The sequence below is a fragment of the Theobroma umbraticum genome, unplaced genomic scaffold, assembly GCF_002168275.2.
Source record: "Theobroma umbraticum cultivar Fairchild unplaced genomic scaffold, ASM216827v3 scaffold_30.0, whole genome shotgun sequence".
NCBI classification, from domain to species: domain Eukaryota; kingdom Viridiplantae; phylum Streptophyta; class Magnoliopsida; order Malvales; family Malvaceae; genus Theobroma; species Theobroma umbraticum.
Window position 1 is genome coordinate 3,795,985 of NW_018397254.1, and position 13,222 is coordinate 3,809,206.

General features: G+C 34.4%; 2 protein-coding genes across 3 annotated transcripts in view; both read left to right on the forward strand.

The window, feature by feature from the left end:
- LOC110410443 (transcription factor IIIB) overlaps positions 1–485 on the forward strand; it is a 3,062-nt gene extending 2,577 nt beyond the window's left edge. The window contains exon 5 of the mRNA XM_089782494.1: positions 1–485. Coding sequence (XP_089638620.1) covers positions 1–145 — 145 coding nt within the window. The 3' untranslated portion in view covers positions 146–485.
- Positions 486–955: 470 nt separating this feature from the next.
- On the forward strand, positions 956–2,677 carry LOC110410449 (protein BUD31 homolog 2). Of its 2 annotated transcripts, XM_021420143.1 has the most exons (4): positions 956–1,212; positions 1,446–1,547; positions 1,651–1,838; positions 2,315–2,677. In XM_021420143.1, exons 2-4 carry the CDS (start codon positions 1,454–1,456, stop codon positions 2,468–2,470), a joined length of 438 nt encoding a protein of 145 aa, XP_021275818.1. In that variant the 5' UTR covers positions 956–1,212; positions 1,446–1,453; the 3' UTR covers positions 2,471–2,677. The 2 variants fall into 2 exon arrangements, with proteins under 2 accessions (XP_021275818.1, XP_089638622.1); XM_089782496.1 differs by lacking the exon at positions 956–1,212 and having other exon boundaries at positions 1,439–1,547.
- The last annotated feature ends 10,545 nt before the right edge of the window (positions 2,678–13,222 follow it).

A 13,222-nucleotide genomic window follows, 5' to 3' on the forward strand; every position in this document is an offset into this window, starting at 1 on the left:
AGCTGAGAAAATAGCAAACATGCAACAACAAGCCTTGCTTGAGAAAGCTGAAGCGGAGAAAATAGCAAATACGCATCAACCAGACACAATCGAAAGTCACCAGGATGCTACCTCCAGCAGCAGTCAGCATACTCAAATGAGATGATTGTCAAAACCGATTCCATGGTGCATATTTTTTGTTTCTCCACTTTTTTGTTAGTATGTGCGTATTGAGAGATAAGTCTGAATAATTGAGGCTTTTAGTAAGAGAAGTTGAAACAACTAAAGGCTTGAATTTTGTCAAATTTAGTTAATCATGTATACAACCAAGAGTTGTCATTGTTGCTCAATTGTACTAATGGTTCTGTAGGATGGATAGTTTCCATTGCCCATACTCCACATATTATGTTGCAAAGGAGTATGCTTTTATGGGGATGAGCTTAGTTGTTGAATATTTGGATTTGGACACAACAGTCTATATCTTATATAGTCTATTGATTCCTGAATTTAGGGATTTATCTGCTTGACAGCTGGCTTTATTTTTGCCCTGGGATTTTTGTGCTTCTTGTTTCACTCTCTATATGCAGAGATTGAGGGTTTGTTTTGCATTGTATGGTAAGCCAATTGGTGAATTTAAATTAAGGATATGTCATGTCATTTTAATTCGTCATGTCATCTTTTGTTATAGCATATTAGTACATTCAAGATATAAAATAACAAATAATATTTTCGATAAATAAATTATTAATTATAAAAATTATTTAATTTAAAATAAAAATATAAAATTTTAATTAAAGATAATAATTTTTTTAAATTTTTTAAAAATTTTAAAAATTAATATAGATATGATGTCTTTTGTAGACAAGGAAAAACAGTTTTTGGTAAGTTCAAGAAATTTAGCTATTAAACGCTGTCGTTTCCCAAGTTCATTTTTGATAAACATTCTACTCCATGGCCAACGTGGACTCTTGCTCTCCTATTGCTACGCGTGTGGGGCGATTTATAGATTCCCTCTCTCTCTCTTCTCACTTGAAGCCCGCAGGTTGTCGATCCAAACACCGCAAAATCGAAGCACAAGAGTTCCATCAGCAGCCCGCCGCGTAAACCGACATAGTTCTGTTTGGAATCCCAATTCGTGACGCAGACGACCCAGATCGACTTCTGTCGTTGATTGAGGACTATTCTCTTAGCCTAATTCCTCTTTCTCTCACCCTCAAGCTCCGTACTTTGCAGGTGCAGTGAGTTCTACCTCTCCTATTTAGCTTCTAATTGAGAGAGAAAAAAACCGAGCGTTTCCGTCTTTATTTCCGGTTCGTAGGAGCTAAAGAAGTAGGCAATAGGCTGTGATTTTTAAATTATCGGCAAGATACCTCTTTTTACATAATTTTGATTTAGGTTTTGTGGCATGATGAAAAATTGCCAGGAAAAATATATGGTAGTAATTTGTCAATGGACATTAATGGCAGGTCGAACAATGCCGAAGGTGAAGACAAACCGTGTAAAATTTCCGGAAGGATGGGAATTGATTGAGCCTACGCTTCGTGAACTACAAGCAAAGATGAGAGAAGGTGGATTTTTTATGCATCGAAGTATTTTTGTATTCTCTACTTAATTGTTGAATCTTTTACTATCATCTTGATGTGGTGAACTAATTATCAACTCTTTGGACAGCTGAGAATGATCCTCATGACGGTAAGAGAAAATGCGAGACATTGTGGCCTATTTTCAAAGTTGCACACCAGAAGAGCCGCTATATTTTTGACCTTTACCACCGGAGGAAGGAGATATCCAAGGAGTTGTATGAGTTCTGCTTGGACCAAGGCTATGCTGACCGCAATCTTCTTGCGAAGTGGAAGAAGGTTTGCCTCTGCTCCTTCTGTATCTTAGTTCATTATCATCAAGTGCCCTCCAATCATATTTTTGACATATATGAGACTTGCATGATTAACATATTTGTTTTATTGAGCAATCAAAAGGAATACAAACAATGGGTATAGAGTATTGTTGGAAAATAGTATGTTGTTGTCTTTCTGGAACTGGCAAGGTCACAGGATTAGGCAATTCAGTTAGGTCATGTTTGATTATTTTCTAAATTATTTCATATTAATTGATGATTGTTTTGTTCGAAATCTCAGACTCCATTTTTCTTCTCTATAACATATATGGTGTGCATGTGTGTATATGCTATATAAATAGACATATAAATGGACATACATTCATGTATCTACTATATGTACGTATAAACATATTCTCTTGCTCTCTTTCTCTCTTTCTGAAGTTTTAATTTAATCTTGTAGTAGTTGATCTTTATGGTTTCTTGTTTTACTTGTTGCAGCCGGGTTATGAACGTTTGTGTTGCTTGAGATGCATGCAGCCCCGGGATCACAACTTTGCTACAACTTGTGTCTGCCGTGTGCCAAAACACTTGAGGGAAGAAAAGGTTATTGAATGTGTCCATTGTGGATGTAAAGGCTGTGCAAGCGGAGATTAGATTTGTCTTGTTCTTTTGGCCTCTCCTTCTTAGTTACCAAGGGGGGCTTGGAATGTAGTTGCTGCTACCCCCTGATTATCTATTTCTGTAAATTTTCCTTGAGCTACTGTACCTCTGAACCTGAATTTTTGCTACGAATGTTATGTCTTGGATTGAGATATGTTGGCTGTGGCAATTAAACATAGATAAGACATTGAATTGACTTAATACTTCTGTCATTATGAGGCAAACTAATGTGCTTTGCAACTTTGCTGAACGAGCAATCTGAATTGATTTTGGACTTATTGTAGCATTTTAGTCACGTGTGTGATTTGTGGTTGGAACTGAGTGTTTAACAAATAGCTATATGCCTCCTGGTTTTGGTGCAGGAGCTAGAATTGAAAACAAAAAAAAAAGGCTTATGGTGCCCTGATGGTATAATTGTTGCATTCATCCGGAACTTTAGAGCAATAGGAATGCTTGTTCATGGCAAACCTATTAAGGCTCCCATACTGATTTTTCTTTCCATTTGAGGTAGGATAGTCTTAGTGTCATGGGCCACAGCTCAGCACACTAAAGGTGTCTCAAAGTGCCGGTATGTGGGGGAGCATTGCTGGGAAAGGACCCCCCCACTGGATAGCGTAAGGCAGGTGCAGGGCGCCCGCAGGGGCGCACAGACCCCTGGGCGAGCCAGCTCGACAGGGTGCCAGCCGGGGCAAACAGACCAAGCCCCTGGGCGAGACAGCTCGACAGAATCAGGCAGACTGCGCGCGGGCACGACAGCCCGCACAGTCGATGCGCGGCGCGCAGGTACACGGCACGCAGAATGGCTCGGCAAGGGAGCAGCACGCAGGCCTGCACAGTGCCCAGACAGACTGCCTACGCAGGGCCTCTGCGCATCAGCCCGCCAGCGCCCAGACACGCAACCTGTGCGCGGCCCAAACCCGCCAGGAGGCCCAAGAGGGTGCCTGCCCACCAGACCCATGTGTTGAGTTGCTGGAAAGTCCAGCTTTTAGAAACTTTAGCTTTCCCTCCTAAATGTTTTGGAGGGAAAACTTTTGGAGGGAAAAGCTTTGGAGGGAAAACTTTTGGAGGGAAATGTGGGGAAACCTTGGCTATAAATAACCCCATGCTTTTTGTGTAAATCATCTCATTGGATACATTGCAATTCAATTCATTCAATACAAGCTTAGCTTCTCTTTGCTAGCATTTCTCTTGTCTTCCTTTCTCTTTTATGCAAGCTTGCTTGCCGGCTTAAAGCCATCGTGGGAGTGTTGGAGCTTGCTGAGTAAGTGCTGGAGCACTAAGGCTGACTTGGGTTCTACTGCCGAGATAAGGGCTGAATTCAAAGCCGCACGGAGGGTGGTCTGAAGAATCGCCCCGTGACATTAGCACTTGGTAGTATAGCAGCAAAAGCTTTATGGGGGAGCGTAGGCCCGATATGATTCGTGAAGTCCATTCTATCTACAAAGTATCTTAGTGCCCTCTCAACAAGGAATGCTTAAAAGAAAAGAGATAAAGAAGGATAGAAAAGGGTAAAGAAAATGATACGAGAGGGACATATTCTAATACAGTATCCTCCATATTCTATCTCAACAGTCAATTGACTTGCCAGCCATGATCACTCAATTAGTCAGAAAAATGCTGGCCCTAAATCAAAATGGCCAAATCTTAATCTGAATTCAGTTTGAAGTTTGAATCATTCTCTCCTTTACCTCAACCTTTCTTAATATCTGGAAAGTTTCTCTTCCCATATCTACTAACCATATATTTTCCCACCGCCCCAACATCAAATCATTCTTGTCTGATCTTGTGTTGAAAGACTGCATCTGAAACAAGAAAATGTTGAGCAAGAATGAGCGAGAGAGAGAGGATTTGGAGTTGATTGATGGTCTTAAATGGCGATAATAGTATGCAAGTGGGGATAAAATCCTTTGTAGATGGGAGTGGATTAGCACCTTGGACTCTCCTATCCTAGGCCACCGCCAAATTTCATGAATTGGTCTCCCTGTCCCAATCAGGAAAAAAAAAAAAAGGGTACATACCACCAGTGAAAATTCTCAACCTAAGGCTAAGCCAAGCCTAGAGAAAGTAAACTCAAAGACAAAGGAAGGAAACTCCTTTTAATACACAAAAAACTAATAATAATTGAATAAATTAATTATGCCTACATCATCATTGAATGCAACAAATAGCACGAATGATATGAGAATGAAAATGGCAATGAGAGTAGTGGTCACACGAGCATTATGTGAAAGTGCTATACTTTGTTTGGATGGGAAGATATTGACAACAAAGCAAGAATGACTTTTTCTTTCTTTTCTTTGCTTATTGACTATTACAAAAGAGTTTCCAGTTAGAAGAGGAAGGTTGCAAATTACCTGATTGTCCTTAAATTTCTTAAGCCTTAAGTTAGACCACACCTCTAAATTGATAACGACAAGAAATTATCATGAATCCATCTCAACAAAAAATCTTTTCATAATAATACTAATAGAAAACATGATTCAAACTTTGCATAAACTTACACGAACTTAAACTTTATATATAAAACAAATTATAAAAGACATTCAAATTTACACGACACAAACTCATTTCAATTCTATTTTAAAACACATTAACAAATTTTAATACTTAACATTTTAAATATATATTAATATTTATCGGACTCCTAAAAATTGAGGGCCCAACCTAGGTTGAAGTGAGGGCCATTCTTTTAGTTGGGCTATTCCAGAATGGCCCAGGGACTTATTTGGACCAATCCGTCATCCTATATCCTAAAGAGCAAGAGCATGCAATAGCCAAAAGCGATTTACTTTTTCTTTTCCATGGAAGGATTCCATTAAATCAAAGCCTTTGTTTTATAGCACCATGAAGGAAAAAAAAAATGTGGGAAACTGCTTTCCTTTCTCATTCTTTGCGAGAGGAGTACTCTCACAATTAGGTAAACCCCCAAAAACATGCCTAAATTGCTTGATGAGTGCAGGATCTTAAAGCTAAAACTGATGGATATCTTTATGAAATATTAAAAAAAAAAAAATGGAGTCCTAACTTATTCTTTGGTCCCATGCTCAGTTGTCTTATCACATTGCAAATCCTGATCAGAGCCCACCATCTATTTTTGATTGTTCTTTTACTTATCTTTTCCTTTGAATTCATATTTTACATAACCAAAGCTCCTGTCACTTGACTTTTTAATCACACTCATTTAGGCCTAATTGGGTGGCTGGATTGGTGTTGTCTTTTACCAATTTGAACTTATTCAAATGTTTAGGAACATGAAATGGATTACATAATTTTGCTTATGATATCATTTGCTTGACCTTGCATGCCCTTGGGGTGGATTTTTGGGTCCAATCTGGGACCAAAACAGATGAAATTCAATGGGCAGAGAAAATTAAAACAAAAAAAAAAACTACCCATTTAGTTTTAACTATTAACCCAAGAAATAAAAGAAAAATATTGTGAAATTAAAAAAAAAAAGAAAAAAGGGAATCCAATCCCATCAGGATTGCATAATATGAAAAGGCTTAACCACATTGATGTTATCCTTTCTCATTTTTTCTCTGTGTTTGTTTTCTTCTTATGCTGCTTAGGTAAGCCCGAAGAAAAAATACAATGGTGGAATTGCTCATTCTACTTTCACATTTCAAGGGATTTTTAAGTAAAAGGGAATATAAGTTTTGTTGGATGGACCGTCACCAAATGAAACAACAGTCAACCATAAACCATATTATATACGTATGTAAAAACATCACAATCAAAATTTCAGAACCCATTAAACCATATTGATTATATGGCTCCAAAAAGGTTTAAAAAATAGTAGAAGATCCTTTCATGAAAACCAAAGTAACATTGACCCTTTACATACCACAATGTTACCTGACTCGTTTGCTAATTGATTCAAAGATTTTACCGTTTGTCCATTTTCCCATCATAGTTATAGGTTACAAAAGACGGGTGGGTAAATGGCACACAATATTCCTAAAGACAAGTAGTTTAGAGAGAATGAAGAAATTTAGTACCAAGTGAAAGGGGAGCGAATAACGTTTAGATAAATCTGGGAGCAATGGGCATGAGAGTTTGATTAAAAGGACAAACAATTATTAGAAAGAAAAAGCTGAGAGTTATTTATACATCCAATGCAAAGTGCCTTTGAAGAAAGAAAGCTTAAAATGCGAGGTCTAGGCTGTCCCAAGGCAGCATACGGGTACAAATATTACTTTTATATTATCCTATAGTACTGCCAGTAACTGTTGTCGTAAGGCTAAACTTTCCAATTTCTGGTCCCTAAAAAGCTCATAGAAACCATGATTTCCTTTCCTGCCCTATTCTTTTTAATGGTAATGGTTTTTTTCGTGGTACTATGGTAGCATTGTTTTCAACTTTTACTTTGAAAGAGAAAAATGAAAGCTTTTGGTGGGCATTGGCGATGGGCTCTCGGGTAGGTGTGGGAATGCCATGAACCACGAACCATGACGCAACGACAAAGCCGCTGTCAAATGGGTGGTGGCTCTTTCGGTCAGCTGGGAGCTGGTGGGGTGCCATATGCTGCCTGGCCCAGCACTCGCCACCCACAATGCTCAATATTGGATGGTTTTTCTTTTCTTTTTTAAAATTTTTTTTCTGGTTTTTCATCGAATATTTTAAGACTTTGAAGAACAGTCAAGTACGCGTAGATTGAATCCTGTTTTCCATACCTGAGAATGTGATTGAGGGATTTGCGAATTGTGGGTCTTCGGGCCTACCTGATTTTTCAACAGTAATTGGCAATGAAAGTTCATTGGGTAATTTCAAATTTGGGATAAAGAATTGTTAAATTTAGATGAGTATCCCACCTACACCTACAGTCTATTGATAATAGGTAAGGTCAGTGACGGAATTTGAGGAGGTGAAGAGTCGAAGATCATATAAAGTATATTAGACGATAAAAATTCATATAAATAAATTTTAAAAATTATTCAAAAAATTAATTTTAATAATTTATTTTAAAAATTAACTAGTATAATAAAAACTAATTTAATAATAACAATAATCTCAATTTTTAGATAAACTTAACAACAAATAAAAACTAACAAATATAATAACAAACATCCCAATAGAAAGTAACCCCTTAATTATCAATAAATAATTCAATGGGAAGTAATTCTCTAAATTTAAGTATGATATTAATAACCAATTCAATGAGGAGCAATCTCGAATAAAAAATTTAATTGTTTACAAGAATATAAAAAAATAAAAAAGTACAAATAATTTTTAAGAAAGCAATCAAAAAATCTGTAAATAAATAAGTAATAACTAATCTTAGTGCTTAATCAAATCCTTATTTTGTTGCTTTCAATAAAAAATAACTAAGATAGTAAATCTTAAATCAAAATCATAAAGTAGAAATCAATAAATAAAGAAATTTAAAATTAAAAATATTAAAAATAAAATAAGTAAATAAACCAAACTTACTAATTATTATGACATAAAATTTGAGTTACTAATTAGAGGTTTTCTGTATAGAGAATGCTGCAAGCAAAAAAAGTGTGATTTTTTTTTTGTTTCTATAGTATTTGATAAAAAGAAAAGAGATCAAGAAGGGTGGTTGTGAGGTTTTGGAAAAGTAGGGTTTGGGAATAATTTTATTGCAATAGATTTTATTTTAGCTCTATTAAAATTAGTTGTTTGTGAGGCATCTCACCAAATAAAAAATTATTTTAATGATAAAATTCTAAAATTCTAAAAAAAATCAAAATATGTGAGAAAAATTTTATAATTTTTGTAGAGACGAAATTATTAAATTTTTAAAAAATAAAGATAAATTTTAAAAATTTTGAAATTGTTGGGAGGCAAGGGCTCTATTAGGACCCCTTCCCTTTGCCACTAAGTAGAGTGATTCTTTAAATATGAATTACTCACGGAGGGAGACTCATTGAGAAATCAACAAATACGAGTAGTGCCTCTTTGGATACCATGTTAAATTTTGTAAATAATGTTTCAATAAAAATAAATATAAAGGAGTTAAATATAAAATAGTAAAATATATGGTACCTTATGTTATAGCGATTTATTAATTATTATAATTGAAATACACCTTGTTTTTGCTTTGATTTTCAAATAACAATAAAATCAAAGCAAGTACAAAACCCTAGCTTTAGAATCACGCTTGCCTTGCATGGAGGTGGACATCGTAGGAGATCCTCCACCAGATTCTAGAGGAGGATTTTCATTACTTGTTAATCATGTGGGATCCAAGAGGATAAGAATTGGACTAGAATCTGAGGATCCTAGAAGCCAACCTATTGATATTTTGCCTCAAAACTAAAATGAATTGCTTGATAGTTTTCCTCATTTGTCCTTTCGACACATACTATCTAACGAAAATCAAGAACATGTTACGAATGGGGAAGCTTCTGAAGATGAAAAAGTGGTATTTGAGGTGCCTGACTCTAGTGAGGAAGATAACGAAGGAATATTGATGGCCCTTGTATTCGCTTATCAAGAGAAGAAAAGCTACGCATTTTGAAACCTTGGAAAAATATCCTAATAGTTAAACTATTGGGAAAGACCATCGGTTATATTTATCTTTGTAATAGGGTTAAACAAATGTGGGCTTTAGTAGGTGATTTCTAGGCGGTTGATCTTGATAATGAATTTTGTTATTTTCGCTTCAACAACAAATACGATTATTTTCAGAGTTAAACTCTTAATGCATTTCATATCTTTTATGGGTAGTGCATTATATTGCAGTATACACTTGATGGAATCAATCTATATAAGTGTGGAATGGGGCCGCTCCTATGAGGGCCGCTTCTATGAGAATTGTGACAAATTCTCTACAGCACTTATGAATAATCAGGCAAGCGCATGGTTTATTTGTACAAAACCACGTTGTAATGTGATTGATAAAAACTATATTCCACATAAAAAATTTTGATTCATATAAGTTATAAATTTCAACAAAATTCTGTGACTTATGTTTCATTATTTCTAAGGGTGGTTCATAGCTTAAAAAGCACCGATTCATTACACTTAAACAAAATTTGACCCAGTAAAATTTTTTATAAAACCTTACGAAATATGTGAGGGATTGTTGAAAAATAGTATATTTCATAAAATTTAAACATCTCACATTACCAAGATACTTGAAAAGAAAATGTCTTATATATGAAAACTCACTGTAAACTTGTTGCAAGTAAGAAAAACAAAGTAAGCTTGCGTGCACACAAGATTGAACCAGATCTTGAAAAACTTTAAATTTTCCGAGTCCACTATTTGGAGTATTAAATTCCATCTCTCTCCACTATGTCGACACTCGATTTTTGAGTCCAATTGTGTGTGGAGAAGGATCTGTCGTCTATGCTTTCAACTGATCCTGAAGATTTGAATCGTTTAGCTAGTGTTTGCCCTTGAAGTAGAACTTTGGGCAAACTTAAAGGGTCTTGGACTATGTGAGGAAAGAGGCTCTATTGGTAGAAACAGACTCCAAACATGCTATTCAGAGGGTAACTCAGACAGGATCTCCGTTGGAGACAAATGCAAACATTGTGAAGAAAATACAAAATCTTCTTCAGTGAGACTGGTCTTGCTTACTCACTTACGTGCTGCGTAAAGCCAATAGTTACACGGATTGGATGGCAACCAACCATCAAATCTGTCTTTAGGCCTATGTGTTTTTGAAGCCCCTTCACCAAATGTGTTCTCTTTATTATTAGTTGATGTATTAGGAATATCTTGACCTACCCTTATGTAATTTGCTTTAATTAAATGGATTTCCCCTTTACCCAAAAAAAAAAAAAGGAGTTAGAAATTTTGACGGCATTTTTGTTAATTGTGAGATAAACCACTTTAATATTTAAATCTCTTCTTCTAGTAGACTTCTTCATATGTGCACAAAAATAATAAGTTAGACTAAGATAAGTATTCAATTATGCTAATTACTTTTGAAAGAAAAACAAATTAAAAGTATGTTTGAAAGATGATAAGGTGAATTAAAAAATTAAATCAATTCTTATGAGTCAACTTGAATTGCTCTATAACCTAATAAACTACATTTAATTTAATTTTTTTTAAATAAACTAAGACCGAACTACCTAAGTGGACAATTACAGTGAACTCTTTAAAAGTTTAGTATATAGATTTCTTTGTATCCCCACATAATAATATTCCAGGTTAGGGATCCTGGGTATTCACAAATTTTTCTTGGGGGCAATTAATGGCTAGGGATAGGGGCAGAGGAAATGTTGAATTGAAATTCAATGCTCTTCAGTCTATTGCTTCTGATAAAGTTTGTGCATGAATTCCACATAAAACCTATCAAGAGTTTGAAAAGATGGATTCATTACTATGATTAAAATTAAATAAATGTGAATTATTATTTATTTTATTTAGTGAAATTGGAGAATTATTTCAATTTTTCTTGATTTAATTTCCTAATTTTACATGGAAAATAAAACTAAAAACTTTAATAAAATTGGTCCATCCCTAAAATATGGTATAGCATGAGCCTGGCATTAGCAGCTAGGTGGTTGCAACTTGCAACATTTAGAGCGATAGATATTGCAAAAACAAGCATTGTACATATATTTTACAAAGTCGAAATGTTAAAAACTTTAATTAAAAGCAAGCAATTAGTCAAAATAACATTATGTTTTTGTTAGCAATTTATATCCAATTGTACTTATTTATCTGTAAAAAAAAAAAAACAAATAGTGGTTATCATATTGCAGAATTCCTTCCCCATCACCATAATTAATAATATAAATATTATATTAGGAATATAATAGTACGAAAATTGGGGACAATCCCCATGTTCCATTACCCACAAATCTAGGCCATTTTTTCTCATTTAGTATAAAGACACTAAGATCTTATTGGGAAAAAACATAAAACAAAGAAGAGGAAAGTGAGGGATGTGATATGAGGCCAAAACCCATATAGTATATTGCTAGGTACATCAAACCACCTGATGTATTAGACCTGTTTCTCACAATAATTTAGCTAAAAAAATCAGCACATTTAGAGATCCCACCAACTGGCCTCTCTCTCCCCATGTCCCCTTTTTTGGTCTTATTATTCAAACGTTTATTTTTCTCTCAATGACTTTCTCACATAATAATTAATTTTGTTTAAATATATGAATTATCGACGTAACCCGAGTTTAATTGATGTAAGATTGTTTTTAATTACAAAAGCTCAACCCCAACATGATAAAAACAATTTTATGGTAAAAAATACATAATATAATTCGCTTTCGAACGAATCAATTAATAATCATAACGAGTAATAAATAAACCTTAAAATTAACTATATCATATAATTATTCATAAGAATATGGCTTGTGAATTTTTGTTTATACAAGGAAGTTTAGAAAAGTGTGAGAATTAGAAACTTAAACTTTAATTAGTTTAAAGATGGATAAAAACCGTTAATTCGATTTTAAATTGTTAGTGACAAAAAGCTCTTAAGCACCCTACTTGGAAATTAAATCGTGTATCTTCAATCCTGATTAAGGGATAATGTGAACATAAAATCCTATTAAGGATAGTATTGGAAAGGGATTTATATGATTAAACTGACTTTTCTAGTGCTAATGACAACACCATAAACACCACATTTTAACACTTTTTTGATGTTCCACCATAATATTAGCACTGAAAACAGTGGAGCAGTTGGTGAAGGGATTATATGGGAATTTCAGAAAAAATAAATAAATAAAAAAATACATAAGAAAAATCCCAATAAGGTGGCCAATCTGTAAATTTAAACATGCTTTTGCCTTGGGATATCTATTTCTATTAAAAACCAACAAGAGAAATTAGTTCATTGGTTACACCGGAGATTAGGTCTTCCTGCCCTCTCCAAGACGGCTTCTGTTTTTGCTTTTCTTTTTCTTTTTTCTTTCTTTTAAAATTAAGGATTGGTTCCTTCCTGTGTTTCAGCTCGTGGCTTCAATCATGCACCCTAGTACTACATTTTTACACGCGGCAGGTCATTTTATATCAAGGATTTGGACCCACAAAATGCATTAATTGGTCATACTATTAATAATCAAAGTTGATTTTATGCAATATATATATATTCAAATTAAAATAAAGAAAATTTAAATATTATTATAAAACAGAAAAATTCCGTTCTAAAATTTTATACATAAATTAATAATACTAGAAATAAATGTCATGGTATGAGTGGTTTACACATTATATTTGCCTAAAGGGGCGTCTATGAAGTAAGCTAGTATAATAAAAGGAGCGAAGGAGAAGAACCGGTGGATCAAGGACCAGCAGTTATGAGTTCTTGTTGGGACCCACCAATGAAAACATTTTTTTCCAATTATTTTATTTTCTCCTCTTTTTTTAATTTTTATACAAGGAAATATTTAACCTTGCTTTATCCCTTTTATTCTCTTAGTTAAACCTTTGTGCACTGGTGGGCTGAATGTCAAAATATGGCATAATTACGAGCAATTTTGCAAGTAAATATATTTTTATTGATAAATTAATTACAAATATTTGATTCAAAAAGAATTCTGTGATTGGACCCATCTGATAGATTAGGTGACTGAATCAATGGTAAAGATTTGTCATGTACACTTAGCACATGATTATGACGCGTACTACGTTGCACGTATAAATAAACAAAAATACAAGAATAAAATGAATAAAATATGTAGTAAATGAAAGTCATGGTACCTGGACATTGGGCATGACTTTTTTGGGCAAAATGGACCCATCCGATGAGCTAAGTCTAGAAGGATTGATAATCTTCAGCCGTCGGATTTGGAACATG